Below are 20,238 nucleotides of genomic sequence, written 5' to 3'. Positions count from 1 at the left end.
TTAAATGTTTGAAAGTAGTTTTGTAGACAAAAATATAATTGTGCCAACATATTAATTTAATTACAAAACTAAAATTTTATTAAAAAAAAAAAAAAAAAAACGTTTTTGAAATTGATGACTTGGACCAAATAATTAAGAAAAGCAGCAACTAAGTGCCCAGCATATACATGGGAACTCCTTCAATACTGTTTAAATAGCATCCCAGTGTGATACCTCAAGAAGATGGTTGAAAAAATGCCAAGAGCACATTTCTGCAAAGTGTGGCCACTTTGAAGATGCTAAAATATAACATCGTTTTGATTTATTTTGGATTTTTTTTAGTCACAACATAATTCCCATATTTCCATTTCTATTATACACAATACTGTACAAAAGTTTTAGGCACTTGTGAAAAATGTTGCATAGTGAGGATGTCTTCAAAAATAATGACATAAATAGTTTTCATTTATCATTTAATGTCATACAAAGTCCAGTAAACATAAAAAAAGCTAAATCAATATTCTGTGTGACCACTTTTGCCTTTAAAACCGCACCAATTCTCCTAGGTACTCCTGGACACAGTTTTTCTTGGTAGTTGGCAGAGAGGATGTTCCAAGCTTCTTGGAGAATTTGCCACAGTTCTTCTATCTATTTAGGCTGTCTCAATTGTTTCTGTCTCTTTATGTAATCTCAGACTGACACGGTGTTCAGTGGGGCCCACTGAACATCGAGTCAGTCTGGGATTACATGAAGAGACTGAAGCAATTTAGACAGCCTAAACTGATAGAAGAACTGTGGTGAATGTGAATATTAACTGAAGCTCCTGACCCATATCTGCGTGATTTTATGCACTGCACTGCTGCCACACAATTGGCTGATTAGATAATAGCATGAATGATTGTTGGTGCCAGATGGGCTTGTTTGAGTATTTCTGATAACTGCTGATCTCCTGGGATTTTCACACACACAACAGCCTCTAGAATTTTCTCAGAATGGTACCAAAAACAAAAAAACATCCAGTAAGCGGCAGTTCTGTGGACGGAAATGCCTTATTGATGAGAGAGGTCAACATAGAATGGCTAGATAACCACTCTGTACAATTGTGGTAATAGCATTCTGAGATGCGGGTTGGTGCAGTTTTGGCCTACACAATATTAGGCAAGTGGTTTTAATGTTGTGGCTGATCGATGTGCGTGTGCGTGTGTGTGTGTGTGTGTGTGTGTGTGTGTGTGTGTGTATGTATGTGTATATATATATATATATATATATATATATATATATATATATATATATATATATATTAGTACATACATACACACACAGTATACATTTATTATAACTTTTATTAACACCAACAAAACATTTTACATTATAAAATGCTTAAAATATTATTAACACTGCAGCACTGCCCATATTCACAATTGAAATCTGCTGCTCGAACGAACCCAGAAGTCTGGTTGCATGGAGTGTGACAGAGTAATCTCCTCTTTATTCCGTTTTTTTCACTATATACATTAATTCATGTTACTATAGCTTTTCTTCTATTATTTAATCTGTAAAGTATATGGACTTATTCAGTTATCAATTTACACAAGCATTTAACTTGTGTGTGTGCGTGCATGCGTGAGCATTTGTTAAAAAAAATCTTTGCATAGTTCTGTGGTTGAAAAAAGATTTACGAATGCCATCTTCACCTCAATAGAATTTGTTTTCATTATCCTAATTTTATTTTAACAAACTTTACAGCACAGAGGTTTTGCAGGTGTGGAACAGAAACTTTGAAAAGCATTTTCACTCAATCCTCTAAATTCAAGAACTGTCAAACATCTTCATCAGGTGTTGTAACCCAAGGTGTAATTGTGATTTAACATAGCATATACAGTACATGTCAACAGAAGTGTGTGGTCTTGAATTCCTCCAGCAAGCAGAGATTTATGTGTGGGGTTAAACTTTAGTAAACCTTACTCAAGCTGGTTATGCCTACATATTTTTACCATTTCTGGTTCTTTTTATGTTAAGTATTTCATTTCATGTACTAGAACAGAACATTAGGAAATATTACATTGTTTCCCACTGACCTATTAATGATGCTGGTGTGTGTGTTTGAGATAAAGATCTTGTATATCTGAGTGATTTTTATCCAGATTTTTTCCTGATTAACTGACTTTGTGGAGCCACCATTGCAAATGAAAGACTGTCTGAAATTGCTTTACATTAGGCTTCCAACATATCACCATTTAGGACTTATGAATTTATGGCTTTTGCTGTAGCCTCCTCCTGTATCTCCTCCATCTGTGTCTGTGTGGCCCATGAGGCAGATAGGAGGATGGGAGGACTGTGTTACTCCTGCATCCACTGCCTAAGCTTTAGAATAGGATAGCTGATGGAAACCAAATGTGCCATGGTGTCCGCTGGCTTTGATTAAACCTTCACGCAGAAACAGATGCATCCTGATCGTGAGTGAGGAACTGAGCTGTTGCTAAAAGGTCATGAAGGGATGAGATTCCACTTTGTTAATGTAGTTTTGCCCCATATACCCACATTACCCCTCCCAATGTTTATCTATTTATGAATTGCACAAGTTCTGGGAAATTTATTCCTGCCTCTGTCCAAGCCATGTCACAGCGCATTTCGTGCTGTTTGGACATCAAAGTGCCGTGCAAGAGGAAATTGGGAGGACCACCTCACAGAGGCAAAGCAAAAAAGCATGCTGCGGCATATCAGTGCTCCCTTTGATGCTCTGTGTGTGTGTGTGTGTGTGTGTGTGTGTGAGAGTGAAAGCCCTTTGAGAACACATTTGATATGCATTCTGCATGGAGTCCATTAGGATATTACAGTTTCATCAGGGGTGATCTAAATGTTTCCATATACTCTGCTTTTTCTCTCTGGTGAAGTGGGATCTAGATGTTGGGCTCAGGTACAACTATTTTGCCCCCTAGCTCGGGCCCCTCTTACAGTAACTCCCACATATTGTTGTGTGGAACACAACATTGCACAAAAAAAGACGACAAGTACAGTAGCTGTTGTTTAAGTATATGATTATGATGCTGTGCAGCTAATCAAATGGCAGTAAATGGGCTTTCATTGCATTTCCTTACAAATGCATGTAAAATAGTTTGCTTTGATGGCATATTACCTGAATAAGTAAGTAATATGTGATCATAAAAACTCTGTATTGCAGCTCTGGGCAGCTGCTCAGCCTCTGGAGGAGAACTGTCCTATAGAGGAAGAGCTGAGAGAGAAACCAGCTGTGTCACGGCAACCCAGCTCAGATTATTACAGACAGATCACTAATATACAAAAAGACATGGACAGTCTCAAGGTGAACATTCTTAAGTCTTTGAAACATAAATATATGTGTGATAAAGCAAGTCATTATGTGCATGTTTTGATGTTCTAAATCAGAAACAAGGCTCTGGTATCTGGCTTAAGTAAGTGTCGGTTTCATTTTCACATAATTGATTGACTAACCATTTCCTTCAACCCCACCAGCACCCTGAGACAGAAGATTCCCCTCAAGCTCATTACCCCACTCCACCTCTCTCACCTCCTCCTCCCCCTACCCCCTCGGTCACTTCGCCTCCATCCTCTACTTCACATGGGAACACTTTTCAGCATGTCCACATGGCCACCATGGGTGAGAAAGTCTTAAGGGACTGTTTAATACCTCAAGTGCTATTTGTACGTTTTGCAATCCTGACCAAAACAATTTATGGGAACTGCTGTCACCATTGACTCATCCTTCCTTAATTTCACTTAATGACTTAATTCCACTTCATTGAGTAATGGTAATCAGCCTATGTGAATATGATCAAAACATAATTGGAAACAGATGAGAGTAACAAATAATGCTCTTGTTCTGATTGTCATTGCAGTGGTGAAGAATCTTAGCTCCAGTCCGCCTGAGAGTACGCCAGTACCAGAGAAAGTGAGACTGTTGATGGGTAAAATGAAACTGGGAGATGTAAAATCTATCGCCAGCTCGAAGAAATCTGGATTGACAGTGGATTTGACGGTTTCTGTTAGCAAATCTTACATATTCAGTCTCTCATGATATTTTAGTCTATTGACTTGACCTTTGAACGGCACAAGCTGGGTTTCCATCCACATATTTTTTATGGGATATTGCATTAAAAAAATGCTGGATGGAAACCCCAAGATGAGAATCGAATTTCCACTATGCGCATTATAAAACGTTTGCGCAATAAAAAATACAATAAAATTATAATATAAGAAGACATGCACATAAACTACATTGGAAACACATTTACCAAATAAATTCTTAGATGCACAACAAAAAAGCCTTGTTGCTGATAATTCGCTCATAATTAGATGTTTTGTCGCATAGCATCTCGAATGTTGTTCTAGACACTATGAAATGCTGGGGCCAAAGTCATCGAAACTATTGGCTGCTATTACCTCTCAGAACTTCTTGATAAGCTGTCGGTCCCAGACATAAAACAATTTCCACCAATTACTAGCCAACATTAAATTTGTCAGTGTTTTATCTTTGCACTTTAAATCACAAGAAAGTTATAAAAAAATTTTCTCCCAATTCCTCGGAAGTGAGTATTTTGTTCTCTTGAATGCATTGGATGGAAATGCTGCTTTGTTCGCAAATTGTTTTTGAGATATTACGATTTTCCCATAAATGTCACATACATTAATTTTGCAACTTGGATGGAAACCTGACTAATGTTGCAATAGCTATGTTTCCATCCAAGTTGCAAATTTAATTTATGCAAAAAAAAAAAACAAAAAAAAAAAAAACATAATATTGCTAAAATAATGTGCGAATAATGCCCATGTGTTCAAAAGAACAAAATTGTCACTTCCGGAGAAATTGTAGCCATTGTGTCTCTTTTATTAATAAAATACTCGAGGTTGAGAGCACAAAGGCAATACACTGTAAAGAACTTTGTCTCATGTCTGGGAGTGACAGCGTGTCACAAAGTTCTGGGAGCACTATGTGTGTGAGTTCCTTGTTCCTTATGTCTTTGCTGTGCGGATATATAAGATATTTTTCAAAAGTTTCAATAAATTTGCTCTTCGGCTCAGTTCAAGTTTGTATTGGACTTATTTGATATGCAAACTCTATGCAGGCTGAGTTATTTCAGGATGAACAGAGCAACATTTCAGATATGGTCATTGGTCCTCTGGATAGTCCAGTTATAAGTTATTCATTCACATTCCTTTTTTTTTTTTAATGCAAATCTTGTATTCCTAATAAAGTCAATAGGAGTTTATTTGGTAAACGTGTTTCCATTATAGTTTATGCAAATGCTAATTTTTACGCGAAAAAATGTATCCACCTCAAGTGACCATATAGGTTTTTATGCGCATTTTGGAGATTTTATTTGCATCTTGGTGTTTCTATCCAGCAGTTTTTATGCGATATCTTAAAATGTGCATAAAAATACGTGGATGGAAACCCAGCTAGTTTTGCATGCATGTAGAAGAAAAGTCAAGCATGATAGTGCTTCTTTTTCATGTACTTGAACTTGTTTAGGGCACCCTTTGAACTGCTCACCATTACATTATGCCTCTGCCTTTTATCAGAATAAAATGGTGGTGTTACCCACAGAGGAGGCTAATTTGTCTGATATTGATTACCTGGTACCCACCAATGATGAGAAGGGCAGACCTATAGCAGAGTGGAAGAGACAGGTGATGGTACGACAGCTACAAACCAGATTATTTGAACAGGAAACTCAGAGAATGAAGGTGAGATATAAATATTGCATGAAATGTCTTCTAAGCATCTGTGTGACATTACCATAGAAAATGAGCAGCTTTCTCCAGGTTAGCTTTTAACTGAATGTTTTTAATCTTATTTGTCTGTAACAGGAGAATGGTAGTAGATATGAAAAAATGGACAGTTGGAGGTTCTCCCAGGCTCACAATGCCATCCTGGGCCCATTTGGAGAGCTTCTAACAGAGGATGACCTCATTTATCTGGAGAAGCAAATTAAGAGTGTATCCATGCAAAAAAACTGTGAGGGCTATGAAATGGAACTTGCTCGTCTGGCTGAAGAACTACGGAACATTCTCCCGACACCCATAGTCAACATCACCGTCAACACCCAATACAGGAACCTCTCTACACAGACTCCCTTGCCAGTTTGGTGCAACCGTATTTCAGGCATTGTGAAGAGTATGTCACTGCTAATGACCAACCTAACAGACCAGCCCTACTGCAAAATGCCAAACACTGAGCTTGTGAATGTCTTCTCTCAGGCTTCAGAGAGACAAGTCTCCAAAAGAGGCAGGAGGGAGAAGATAGAAAACGAGATCCACCAGTTTGGGGTATCGGTGAGGAATCTGAAGGACAACTTCGAGAATCAGAATGCTTCCTCATTAGAGGGCTCAGAGAGTACAGAGTCATTGAGTACAAAAGAACAAGGGTTGAAAATAGAAGTAGAAAATGGATCAGATAAGGACTCTCAAAATCATGTACAAAGACCAGAGGCTGATCAGAGTAATGATTCCGGTACAGACTATATTGACATCAGTGATGTTATAGAAAGTACGAGCCTGCGCAAGGAACGTATTGTGGTCTTGTTCCTTGGACACTGGAAGAAGTCCGCTTACACTGTAACCTTGAAAAACGCCCATAGGAAGCAAAGTATTGATTCACTGGAGATGCCCAAGAAACCAAAGTGTGAACGCAAAGCTAGTTTGGATATATCTCAGAAGAGGACCATGGAGAATGGTAAATTAGGGCACTTCTTCAAACAGAGAAGTGCTATCAACAAGATGATTGGGAACTGGAGAAGCATGATCTCGTTTGTACCATCACGGCAGATCCGAAGACTCAACCGGCAACAGGCCATTTACTCACCTGAGCAGTTCCTGCCCCGTGTGGATGGATCTCCTGTTGACTATGACACACTGACCCTGGACCTCTTCATGCTTGGCTACTTCCACATACTGGAGCTGGATTTGCCAGCAGATGAGAGGAAAATGAGACATCTGCTTTGCTTTGAAGTTTTTGACCATGTGGGTCGGTTCACCTGGGAGAGAGTCAGGGATTTCCACAAGGCTGTAATTCAGGACATTGAGGCTGGAAACCGGGAATGGAAGGATGGATTTGAGGACATTAAAGTTAAGTTTTTTGGGGACGGATCAGGCCAACCAGAGCTTGAACAATCAGAGCAGACCACAACAGTAGAAACGAGGCCCGTGCCTAAAGTCATCATTCAGACACCCACCCCAGATGAGGGAGATGTTCTGAGAAATGGTCCAGATATTGGTAGTCTGAGTAATGATGAGATTTGTCAATATATTGACCGTAGTTTTGCTTTTTGGAAAGAAAAGGAGGCTGAGATATTTGACTTTGAAGAATGACAATAAGCTTTTCTTTTTTTCTTTTTCTTTTTGTGGAAACAAACATATACTGTAGACTTCACTGTCTGTATAAACTACATTTCTTTTCTTTCTGGATTTGCTGTAGATATGGTACCAATATGTATACAGTTTGACAGTTTGGTATACTTTTTGCTAATCTTATCCTCAATGGAGTTCATTGAAAGACTACCATAAACTGACATGTTTGTTACTCTGTTTTGAAGCTTTGTAAAAATTATCAAAATGTGAAGCTATTTTATTGAAGTTTTCGTTTCTCTTAGAGGATCGGCAGACTTTTTTGCTTTACCTTGCACCAATATTGGAGGCAGGTTACTGTAATGATTAAATAAATGATCAAATAACTGTCTTGTCTTGTCGTGTGCTGTTGTAGAATTGTGTCTGTCTCTTTAAGAGCAGGTGGGAATTCAACCATACTTTTTAAATTTCTGTGAATAGCCCCCCTGAATGACTGGCCTAAAAATAGCAGAGTGAAAGACAAGCATGCTGTCCCAGTGACTCTGCAGAAGACAGTGTGTCCCTCACCCAGCAGCAACAAAATACTTGGCCTTTTTTAACAAATGCTGTGAATAATGTGTGATTTCTGCTTTTATTTTCTACTAGGTAAGTTTGCTTTAGACATTTTCCTGTTTTGTTCTATTAAAAAACAAAGTCTATGCAAATACATATTCAAATACTGGATGTCCATTACTCCTTGGACAATAAATTTTGTAATGCTGCTTTGTGAGCAATGGAACTAAAATGATGAATGTTATCATTTTAGTTAGCTATAATGAACTTAAAATGTTAAAGAACTTGTACAAAAACGAGCAACATATTTGTATGACTTGAAGCCTCTTAAAAATACAGCATTAGAATTGATTTCTAAATGTTACATCACAAAGAGCATTTAACACAGGAAAGTCAAGGGGGAGCTAATTTCTCCTTGTTTTACATCCTCTGTGGCTTTGCCAATTAAACTTTTTTTGTATTTTGCGAGCAAACTCTCATAGGCAAGGAAATAATTTTTGAATGGTAGAAACTTTAATTCCTAGCCTTATACACTACCAGTGTGCTTGTCAAATAAATTGCTTTTGGCAACAATCGGTTTTTAAATTGTAAACGTCCAATAATTTGACTCTCACTGATGTGCTAACATGACTTCATTCCTGCTCGTCCAGTTGGTTTCTTAAATGTTTTGTCACCAACCCAGAAAGGCAAAAAATTGTCTTCGGGTCAAATAAGGCTCTAAGTGAACTACACTAAGCTATTATCATGAATGTTGTAATGGGATTGCATGTGACTCATCGTTCCCATTTTGTCTCATCCTGTATAGGTAAACACTGACAACAGCTGTTGGTTAGCTCTGAATGTATTAAGGTCATAGGTCAGAGTGTCATCATGGTGCGTAATGTAGACGACCTAGACTTCTGCCTCTCTTCCCATCCACAGAGCATCTTAGAGGGCCTGCGCTCCCTCTGTTCTCAACCCAAACTTGTGGATGTCACCTTGAGTGCTGGTGGACAGGATTTCCCCTGCCATCGGGGCATCCTTGCACTCTGCAGCCATTACTTCCGTTCCATGTTCTCTGGAGATTTTGTAGAGAGCATTGCTGCTCGTGTCGAGCTTCATGATGTAGATCCGAATGTGTTGTCAACCTTACTGGACTTTGCCTACACAGGAAAACTCACCATCAACAAAAACAATGTGGAGGGACTTATCTGCACTTCCAGCCTGCTCCAGTTCCATACCGTCCGTACTGTATGTAGCCGATATCTGCAGCACCAGATGGATGCCACAAACTGCTTAGGAATCCTTGAGTTTGGAGAGATCCATGGCTGCCCTGAGGTGGTGGCCAAAGCCTGGAGCTTCCTCCTTGAAAACTTTGAGGCAGTGCTACAACACGAGGAGTTTTTGCTGATGGAAAAAGACAGGCTGGTGGCCTGCTTACAGGATGAGGATCTGCACATAAGAGATGACCGTTCTTGTGCCCAGGCAATTTTGGCCTGGGTCAGGCATTGTAGAGACAGTCGGATCTGCCACCTGCGAGAACTGTTGAGCTTGGCTAAACTCTCTCTCCTCCCAGAATCTTACCTCACTGAGAACCTCCTTCAAGAGCCACTGGTGCAGGATTCACTTGACTCCAAAGAGTTGGTAGAAAGAATATGTAGAGAGGTCAGACAAAACGATACATTTTATACTAATCTTTTTTTCAAAATATACTTAGTAGATTTCTTAAACTTAATGTTCAGTTCATGCTAATCATATTGCACTACCAAATGTATTTTTGTTACAAATGTTTTTGTTTTGTTTTTTCTTCAGAAAGGAGAAATGACAGAAGATGATCCAGAGCAGAGAGTCGCTCAAAATGTCCTCAACCTGCAGGAGGTTTTATTTGTTATGGGTGGTCGATCACTGGATGACTCAGATGATGAAGATGAAGATGAAGAAAGGGATGTAAGGTTGAAGCCCAGAAACTGTGGGTTCTACAACCCAAAGCTTGGTAAGGACAAATTCTTCCATCAGCTGCCACATCTGTTCTTTTTGTAAGTTTATATATGGTTAATTAGAGTAATCTGGGACACTGGGTGATGTGGGACATGTAAGCTTGACCTAAAAGCTGACAGGCTTTATTTTCGTAACTGCGGTACGCCCAAAGACTGTGTGCTACGTCTTATCCAATTTTCGTTAGAGTGCTAATTCTAAGTGCAATTTTCGTGTCAACATCTGTGTATGTATTTGCGCAAACCGTGAGTGTATTGTATGTTAATGAAGTTGCGCAAAGTGCAGATTGCTATTTTCTGAGAAATGCGCTTGACGTTTGAGAAGCACGTCTAATCTCGATGCAAAGTCTAAACTCAGCACTTGCAGATAATATCAAAGAGCTATCGATCACTTTTAATAAGAGCCATAATTTGTGCATCAAAATGATTTATAATAATAATAATAATAGTAGTAGCCTATTAAGTTTATTTTGTATTGCCCCTTTCCAAAGCTCAAGGACACTGTACTGACATTAAACATAAAACAATAAACAGAGAAATATATATCAAATATACATTACAAATCAATGAGCAATGGGAGAATAGCAAAGCATATTTCAAGCGGGTGAGATATGGGTGAGCAGGACAAGAGCCAACAGCCAAGAGAGGCCAAAGGAGAACATACAACACATACATCGTGGTCCGGAGCAATGCAGACGGCAATATAGTCACAGAGCAGGGGATTCTTGCATACAGCCCATTTACACTACCAAATTCTTATGAATGGGCTGTCCGTTTATATCAATTTATATCGATGTTGCTTGACATGAAGTGAAATATATAATAGGATGTAGACAGTGCAATAACCAGATAAGAACCTCAGATTTGAACTGTACTTGACCCAGTCCATTAGCGCTTTGTGCGTATGATTTCGCCAACCCACTTGTGGGTAGACTTATCGCATACTCGCACGAAAATGTAACATTTTCATGGTCATGCCCACTGACTTTGCTCGTATAACGTATCATATAGTGCTGCACTTAAGGCATAGCACTCTTAAAATAGGGCCATATGTGTACATTTCTTGCTTCATTACAAGCAAGTGTACGATAACCTTACTATATTCTTGCGGGGTTGTCCTGTGATAAGGTCTCACATGTTGGTCACAGTTAATTATAGTAGAAAGTGCACAAAGTGTTCCAGAGCCTGTGTCATCCTACATATAAATGTGCATTTTAAAGATGTCAAAAATAATAGTGCATTTAATTCCTTTTTTCACAGGGCAGTGGTATCAGCTACCTGATTTTCCAAACTACAATAAATGGGGTTATTCTGTTGTCTCTTTAAATGATAACGTTTATGTCACAGGTGAGCTGAACTCTTTTCAATAGATATTTTAAATGACCTGTTGCTCAAACCAGGGCTGTAGAGGGAGGAAAACCAGAATATTTTATTCACAATATTGATTGTATAATGGAAGATTTGATGCTTTGCAAAGTTTGGGGGACGTGTCTTCGCCATAGATCTACACCGCTGTCTCAAACCAGAATGAGAGGATGATAGAGAGAGAGAGTAAAGAACAGAATGAAAGGACATCAACGAATAGAACAGGAGACAACTTCTATTTTTACCGAGAGAAAACAAAACCACAGATGAGCTAGAGATTTTTGGGGGGTGTTAATAGAGACTGGGCCCTTTGAGGAGAGGATCAGAGAGATTTATAGTTTTACTGCACACATTTAAAAGGTATGTTACATGAATGGAACATCATCTGCATGGAGGATTTGAAAATGAGACAGAACAGTCACCTGTCTTATAGACAATCCTGTTAAGATTCACAGAAGATCTGACACCACTTTAGAAATGAGGGGACTAGAGTACAAAGTAACAGAACATTTACTTTGTGATGACTTGGGAAAATAGCTGGGTGCATTATAGCCTTATGTTGCATGATCACCAATGGGGACAGTTTGAAATGCAGATAAATCAGCTAAATCTTCCTAATTCATCGGAATTTAGAAATAACACAAAATAAAAAAGTGGGAAAGTATTAGTTTATCTAACTCGCAGGAGGATCAAGAGGGTCTCAGTCCAACACCTGGTCCACCACTGAGACCTGGAAGTACATCACTCGTGAGGGGAAATGGGTCACAGTCGCCCCAATGTTGCGGCCCAGGACGAACCACGCCTCTGCAACTCTCAATGGAGAGATTTATGTAATTGGAGGTAAGAAAACAAATATATTACAAACAAAATAACTGGAGGCTTTAGAAAACTATTTTTGGGTATAAAATTGGTTAGATTCCCCTGCAGAATTAGACAACTTATCTCCATAATAGAAAGTAATAGCCTCATCTGAGTCACAGACAGCTCTTGCATTCTTATGTAAGATTTTAAATTTTTCTTTCCATTAATAGGAACTGCAATGGACTTTGTTGAGGTTGAACATTATGACCCATTCAGTAATTGCTGGACTCTCACTGGCCCAGCGCTGAAGTATGTGACTAACTTTACAGCCACCTCATGTGAAGGAAAGCTGTACCTCATTGGTTCTTGTGCTGTAAAATATAATGCACTTACTATGCAGTGTTACAACCCTGTCATAGGTAAGACACAACACTTGTCAGTGTGACTAGTATGGATTTAATGGTTATTAAAGGGATAGTTCATTATTTACTCACCCTCATGTGTACCTGTCATGACTTCCTTTCTTCTCCTGAACAAAAAAGGAAGTAGTTGAAAGAACGTCCTGTTGGCTGAATTCAATAGAATGGCAGTACAATGAGACTCACTTTAACGTTTAATAAAGCACCCAAAAGTGTCACAAAAGTAGTCTATGCAACTTGTGTGTCATATACCAAGCCTTGTATGATGAACAGACCATAATTTATGTCGTTTTTTAAATGTTTTTTTATTTAAGCACTGAAATCCAATATGCCAACTACATACAAACATACATACATACAAACCTCATTGGTTCTTACAAACGTAATCACATGTAATGCAACATATAGCAACCTTATTAATTATTGCGACTGTTACATTAAGCGTTATGCTGAATTCCATTCAAATCGAATGTGGGATATTCCTACTTGATATGTCCGATCTCCGACCATAAAGGCATTACATTGTCAGATGCTCGGAAGATGACATGTAAGGAAACAAAACTGTAATACTCCTGTTAGCTTAGCAGGGGTTCGACTGTCACCAGAGACGTCTCCTAACAACCCAACTGATAAACAATGCTTCAGCGCTAGCATTTGTGCTACAGGTGAACGATTATCAAAAGAGAGTATAATTTACCATGTTTTGAACACTCGTCTCTGCTAACATTTGTTAAAGGAATAGTTCATACCCAAACATGAAAATTAATTGACTGACGCCTAAATATGACTTTTGAACCGTCAAAGTGCTGGCACCCGTGTACTCCCATTTTAGGACCTGACAGAGATCTATCTGCTTCTAAAAATCTTCATTTGTGTTCTGCTGAAGAAAGACAGTCATACACATCTGGGATGGCATCAGGGTAAGTGAATAAGGAGAGAATTTTCATTATTGCATGTACTATTCCTTTAAACAAGCTTTAATATCATGTAATCTAGGAAATTTGACTCATTTATCAATATTATTTAAAGTTAATGTTTATCACTTACTTTGTTTATCTCCCTGGGTGCCGAAATATTTGTGTGACGTCACGCACCTGCATCTTGGCGAAGTTGAAAATTTCCGCACAAGTTTCCAAGTTGGAATTCCTACTTCAAGTGGCGTTCCATTGCACTTTTCTTAGTTGGAAGTTGGAAAATCAGACTTTCCTAGTTGAATGAAATGTAGCATATGTCACTATGTACTGCCATTGTATTGAATTTAGCCAACAGGACATTCATTAAATAATATCCTTTAGTGTTCACAGAAAAAAAGAAAGTCAAATGGGTTTGGAACGACATGGGGTCCTTAAATAATGACAAAATGTTCCTTTTTTGGAGAACTATTGCTTTAATAGATATTATAAGTATCAGTAATAACAAACAACCCTTGTTGCAATAATAACTTGTCATAACACGATTAATGTCTTATTATGAACATTTATTTTGCTATATGGGACAAATGATTCAAAACTATTTTATGAAACACTTTACAACTTGCAGTGTAAATTATAATGTTGTTGTTGGCTCACAAATCTAGACACATGATAGACATATTTCTCTTCTTTAACAGATAGCTGGAGCATCGTCTGTTCTCCTTTTATTCCTAAATATCTCTCTTCTCCCCGCTCTGTCTGTATGGATAGAGTAATTTACCTCATTGCGGATAACACCAAAAAGGTCTATCTGTATGACCCAGAGGGCAATATGTGGGAAAAGGTGTGTTTTAGTTTATATTTTTAATTTATTTTTTTAAACCAGTATGGCTTAAGTGCTTTGACAAAGAACAGTTATTTTATCTTAACTATTTAATTAGCCGATTTTTGATTAAAGGAATATTACGGGTTCAATTAAAAAAAAGTTAAGCTTAATCGAACAGCATTTGTGGCATAGTATTGATTTAACACAAAAATGAATTTAGTCGTTAAAATACTCACTGTTTCAAAAGTATAGCCACAAGACATTAACAATATGTGTGTTAACATGATTTTAGTTTGATAAAATCACTTACTAACCTTTTCTGGTTGAAGTTATATCCAATTTTACAACTTCATTGCCATGACGATGTCAACAAACCCTAAAACCCAAGTGTAAAAACTACAATTTAAACAACTTTACAGCTTAAATAATACACAAATTTTAACAGAAGAATTAATGTAAGTACTTTTATAAAATTATAAGCTGCACATTTCTGCCTTTTAAACCCTCCAAAAATTAGCCCCATTCACTTCTATTGTAAGTGTCTCACTGTAACCTCCATTTTTGCTTTTTTTAAAGAAAAGGAGGGAGTCGTCGAAATATTTGTTTTTGGTAATCAACATTATGCCACAAATGCTGTCAGTTGAGCCTAAATTGTATTGAACCCGAAATATTCCTTTAATAATGCCAATCTATTTTTCAGGTTCAGTCCCTACACACTCTTCATGAGAATGGGGGTTTGGTGGTTCTAGGTGGGCAACTTTATGTGACAGGGGGGCACTGGCAGGGCATGGAGGGGGATTACAGGGTGGAGGTGGAGGTGTACAACCGTGCCTCCAACACTTGGAAGGTGGAGTGCTTCCTTCCCAGGCTCTGGACCTACAGCGGCTGCTGTTCCATCTTCCTGGACACCTCGCAATGGACAGAACTATTCCCCGATGAGACTTAGGGTCTTCTGTATTGTAAATAAATCCTGCCTTAGGCTTTGGTGTGAAAAATGTTGTCTCCACATACACTGGTGATCATCATTTAGAATTTGACCAGAATCACAGTTTATAGCAATCATATTGTAATGTCACTGCAAATAATATTTCTTAGATACTTAATTATTTGGTTTGTGTGTGTTTTCGAATTTGTATATTTAGATATGCATTTTTATGAGCACTTGATATGGGATTGGTGTTTGTTTCTCTCTCTCTCTCTCTCTCTCTCTCTCTCTCTCTCTCTCTCTCTCTCTCTCTCATCTATGCAGCGTGTAAGTCACCATTTCCTCTGTCGTCTTCATATGGCAAATAAAACTCTTTGAAGTTAAATAGCCTTTTGATCATTTACTGTAGTTGAATGTAGGATGTTGCGATGTATGATAGTTATTTTGTACCAACAGTGTCATGCTACTTAAATTTTAATTTTCCCTAAAGAGTCCAAGCAGCCAGACGTCTTAATTCCATATTCTTATTTTTATTTTTATTTTTTTCATTCTCATTCTAATCTCCTTGGTAACTCAGAATGTTTTTATTCAGCAAAATTTTTTGATAATTACCCGCTGCGAAGTTCTAGTTCCTAGTTCTCCCTCGACTTATAATATCATGATAAAACTCCTGTTAGTTATTATTAACCTCAATGGAATCTAAACAAACACTTATATATATATACACTTGCTCAGACGTGACCGACAGTGTCCCTGTTACTATGGAAACTGGAAAGCTTGCTTTCTAATTCCCATGGCAACACCCGAGAGCATCCGATTTGCTTCACAACCATTGGCACCCGCCTCAAACAAGTGCTGTGATTGCAACTTTTACACTGGAGGCTTAAAACTACTAGTCAGAAGAACTATTTTGTTTTTAATTTGTTTATGCGCGTTATTAAAGCATTGGCATTTGATGCAACGCAGTGTGCAATGGCAAGCATTTATTTATAACAAGCAAAGCTTTTATGACATTTGATGCACTGTCATTAGTTTACATAGCAGCTGGCTAGCTCCAGTTTAAGGCTTTAAGTCTCAAAAACTCTTTAAGTCTCTGTAAGAATTGAGAACATTTGGAAAAACGTTGCTGTTCGGATATTAGCATACTTGGGATCGATACCAGTTTCCAGATGAGTTGTGAAGGGGAGCAGGGACTGGAAGCTGTGATTCAGGTGTGTGTTTTCCAGCTGGAAAGCAGATCTGCACATGCTGTAACTCAAACAGGTTATTGCACCGTTACCCCGTTCAAAACAGCATGTGTGAATGAAAGAGGAGAGCCCTTGATTTAATATTAACGAGTCTTGCAATGTTTCAACAAATTAAGGTTGATCAGGGGGTCAGTTTCAGGTTCATCTGTGAAACTTGAAGACAGGTGATGTACTGCGAAACTCATTTCCTTGTGCTGTTGTGACATCCTGCAAAACTGAAACAGAGACAGACGTGATGAAAAAGTTGGCAGTAAATAATATTCTAAATATTTAATCATTCATAAATATTTATTAGCAAACATCAAAGCAGTGTTTAGATCAATTCTACAAAAGGTGAGTGAGTAAAACTTAAAAGGCCGTAAATATTATATAATCGATTGATCGAGGGAACATTTGTGGTTCCTCAGCTGAAAAGGTGTCATTTACGGGTGGGACAGCTGGGATGAGGGCAGTGGTAGCTCAGCGGTTAAGGCTCTGGGTTACTAATCAGAAGGTCAGGGGTTCAAGCCCCAGCACCACCAAGATGCCACTGTTGGGCCCTTGAGCAAGGCCCTTGACCCTATCTGCTCCAGGGGTGCCATATCATGGCTGACCATGCACTCTGACCCCAGCCTAGCTGGGATATGTGAAAAAGAAGAATTTCACTGTATATGTGCAAATGTATAATGTGTGATAAAGAAAATTATTATTAAAATTATTAATTATAATTATTATTGATATGTCCCTACCATTTATTGCCTTGACCAATTTTGTCCCTACCACTTTTTGAAATAGCTTTCATCAGGTAAGTGTCAATTGTAAAAGAAACATTGCCAGTTCTTGAGCAGAAGCTTCCATTTCATTTGTGTGTGTTATAAGTGGCGATCTGGCGCTAGAATGTGTGATTTTGAATGTTATTATGAGTGCTCATTGTGGCTGTTATCAGTGATGTTGAGTGACAATGGGCAGCGATGTTTTCTCATGCACTCAGGTGTGCGCTCAACTCGCACCGCTGTTCCACACGAAGCACGTGCTCTTGTCCAGTTAAATCTCAAAGCAAAATGCAAACACGTGTCCCAATTCATGATATACATCCACTGATGTACAAATCTAATCTTGGTTTATTAAAATAAAAAGTTTTACTTGTACAAGAGGTGAAAAACTTTGTCATGAGACCTGTAGGTCACTGTGTATCCAATTGTTGATCCATGTATTTATCAATAAATTGACAAAATCCCAGGATCAATAGTTTTCATAAAGTTTTCAAATTAATTATGAATAATATTTATTGGAACGCTTGAAATTGTCTTCAAGAATGACTATTGGGGTTGGGGGTGAGGGGGTGATCAAGAGACAGACACAGTGGGCATGGTATCAAGCCTCGTAAAGGAGTTTATTAGAAATAATAAAAAACATAAATTGTCCAAAAATGGGGAAAATAGTGTCCAGGGGGAATGGTGTTCGAAATAAAAGGGGGTCTGGCATCCTCGCGGTGAAACGGGAATCCGTGAAGGTCGGGGGAGTGTCCATGGAATGGCCCAGGCGTGAGTAGGATCCGATGGCCATACGTGCTCCCCTCCTGGGTTTTAAGCATGTGGGGCGGCAGCATTCTTGGTAGCCTGTCTTCATAGGCCCACGGCAAGTGAGGGGGAAGGCGGCCTGGCCTCTAGCCCGTCGACCGCAACACGTGCTGTCCTCACCGGTGACATATCTATCTCATGCCGGGGGTCTGATGAGCGGGTTCGGCAATGCATCTAACTCGGCCAAACCCTTCCTGCTCTGATCCTGGGCCTGCGAGGATGCCAGTGTGTGCACACATGGAGAATAGAAATTGGCTCCCTGAGAAGAGGTGCGCTCTGTGTTTATGTGGCAGCGGTGACGAAGCTAAACACACATCAGGTGTGCCTTTTTCCCCCACTGCCCAAATGAGGCTTATTAATTATGTGCCTCTTCTCTTCTCCTGCCCAACTCCCGCCGTGAGCCTGGCTGAAGGAAGGGTGGGTCATTCCGCCACACTATTTATGAAAACAGTAAAAGATTGTAATTAATATTCATGATTTTGTGACATCATAACCAGCAGGCACCCTTTAAATTAGCCTCAAATATCCTATTTATGTACTTAAGGAACTTTCCTTTATGATGATGGGGTTACTGAAGGAACCGTTGACAGTCCTTAGAGTTGTTTTCAAAGAACTGAAAGGGTGCCTGGAGGATCTCCAGAGGTTTCCTCTGGTGTGGCTGCGGAGGAACCCCATATAGTGCCTCAAGTATTTTTACAGTAAAGATCACTTTACTGAGAATGTGTAAGTCTCTCTTCTGGAGGAATCACTGCTTAACCCAGATAGCAGTACAGAGGGGAAGACTTACACTGTGCGTGAGGATAAGGAGTCCAACATCACACCAGTTCCTGCCCGCATCCAGGAGATCATCACTAGAAACCTGGCGGAAATGCTCACAGGTACTCTACAATGTGCATAAGCTCATTGGGGATGGGTATCCAGGTATAACTAGAACACATGTATTTTCTATTTTAAAAATGTTTGCCATGCTTTTCCTTTGCCGATGTATCAGCTGAGAGCAGTGAGTTGGAGGAGAACCGGCTGCCGAAAGATCTGCCCTCTCAGATGTACACAGACAGAGACCTCCTGATCATCAGGCAGGCTGCTCTCACTAGCAGGGTAGGAGCACAGACACAAACCTCACAAACATGCCCTTGGATTCCTGGACGTTCAGTTCTTCGTGAAGTCTTCTGGATTCCAATTATGTTAGCCCAAACACAAAGGGTAATAACTGCATATGATGGAATGCATGTTAGTTTAAATGTAAAATGAAACTATCACCTGCATCTGAATACAGGTAGAGTATTCATGCATGCTTCCCTACCATATTACAGTAAAAAAAACACTCAAGGCACCATGTAGGGTTCCTCTAATGCCACACCAGAGGAACCTTCTGTAAATCCTTCAGACACCAATTAAAAGAGCCTCAAACATCATATGTACCTTCATCATATGTATTGAAGTAACTTCAATATATATTTTAAGTGCCTCGAAGCCTTTCCCTTATGATGTGGTTACTGAAGGAACAGTGTCAAATGAGTAGGATGTCTGAATTCGCAGTATTCATGAAATAGGAGAACAATACACTGATGGCCTACTGCATCCACATAGATTCTAATGTGTGTAACCAGTGGGCACTTTACTATCCCACTACAGTAGGGCCACAGGAGTTGAAAAGCTGTCCGATTAGAAATGTTGAATTAAAAAAAGCACAGAACCAGCAGTCGTGTGGCTCTTATCTAGTGTACATATTATAGGTACCAAAAAAGTTGTTCCTCATGTTACATTTTATTTTTTGACAACACCTGAGTAAATAAACAGTATCATACTGTAGGTCCAAGAACATATGGACCACTTGTGTTAAAATGAATGGGAGAAATTGGAATGCCCAATGGATGTAGCAAAGGTAGTCCTGTCTTACAGGTAAAAGAGCCAATCAGCTTTTAGACTCAGAGATTGCCTGTCAATCAACTCGAGAACTTGCATGCCAATAACTAAACCAGCCTGAAAAATAGTGTTTTCTATCATGATCTTAGCTAAAGAAGCACAATTTATGATACCATTGTAGTCAGATGTTCTTTGATCGTAATCTTGACCAATCGTTTTGGAGATTTTGGTCTTTCCCTATTCAAGTATAGGAGCTGTACTTTTATGCCACTTGTTTATATAGAAATTAGCTATGCAGGACCATTCCAAAAATGGCTGCCAAATGGACCGAATTGCCTTGAAAGGGACTTTAATATGGGTTAAAGAGCAATCCCCATGTTCCTGGATGTAGAATGACCTGGAATGTATGTAGTTCTACATACCTGCATACCTAAAGATCATAATTCATTAACAGTTCAAGAGAAAGAGTTAAAGTTCTTTATCAAATTCAGT

General features: G+C 38.9%; 2 protein-coding genes and 1 pseudogene across 3 annotated transcripts in view; all 3 read left to right on the top strand.

Moving 5' to 3' along the window:
* The window catches only part of espnla (espin like a), a 34,144-nt gene extending 26,532 nt beyond the window's left edge, over nucleotides 1-7,612 (top strand). The window contains exons 6-10 of the mRNA XM_051705981.1: nucleotides 3,161-3,301; nucleotides 3,472-3,616; nucleotides 3,855-4,000; nucleotides 5,539-5,703; nucleotides 5,827-7,612. Coding sequence (XP_051561941.1) covers nucleotides 3,161-3,301; nucleotides 3,472-3,616; nucleotides 3,855-4,000; nucleotides 5,539-5,703; nucleotides 5,827-7,326 — 2,097 coding nt within the window. The 3' untranslated portion in view covers nucleotides 7,327-7,612. The remainder of the gene's footprint in view (nucleotides 1-3,160; nucleotides 3,302-3,471; nucleotides 3,617-3,854; nucleotides 4,001-5,538; nucleotides 5,704-5,826) is intronic.
* A 203-nt stretch (nucleotides 7,613-7,815) lies between these two features.
* On the top strand, nucleotides 7,816-15,432 carry klhl30 (kelch-like family member 30). Of its 2 annotated transcripts, none has more exons than XM_051705986.1 (8): nucleotides 7,816-7,947; nucleotides 8,660-9,498; nucleotides 9,646-9,826; nucleotides 11,088-11,174; nucleotides 11,877-12,032; nucleotides 12,224-12,412; nucleotides 14,022-14,167; nucleotides 14,850-15,432. In XM_051705986.1, exons 2-8 carry the CDS (start codon nucleotides 8,725-8,727, stop codon nucleotides 15,093-15,095), a joined length of 1,779 nt encoding a protein of 592 aa, XP_051561946.1. In that variant the 5' UTR covers nucleotides 7,816-7,947; nucleotides 8,660-8,724; the 3' UTR covers nucleotides 15,096-15,432. The 2 variants fall into 2 exon arrangements, with proteins under 2 accessions (XP_051561946.1, XP_051561947.1); XM_051705987.1 differs by having other exon boundaries at nucleotides 7,863-7,947; nucleotides 8,776-9,498.
* An 811-nt stretch (nucleotides 15,433-16,243) lies between these two features.
* LOC127446495 (rootletin-like) overlaps nucleotides 16,244-20,238 on the top strand; it is a 93,530-nt pseudogene continuing 89,535 nt past the window's right edge.

Source organism: Myxocyprinus asiaticus, chromosome 9 (genome assembly GCF_019703515.2).
Source record: "Myxocyprinus asiaticus isolate MX2 ecotype Aquarium Trade chromosome 9, UBuf_Myxa_2, whole genome shotgun sequence".
Lineage (NCBI taxonomy): Eukaryota > Metazoa > Chordata > Actinopteri > Cypriniformes > Catostomidae > Myxocyprinus > Myxocyprinus asiaticus.
This window is presented reverse-complemented; position numbering and strand designations above follow the sequence as displayed.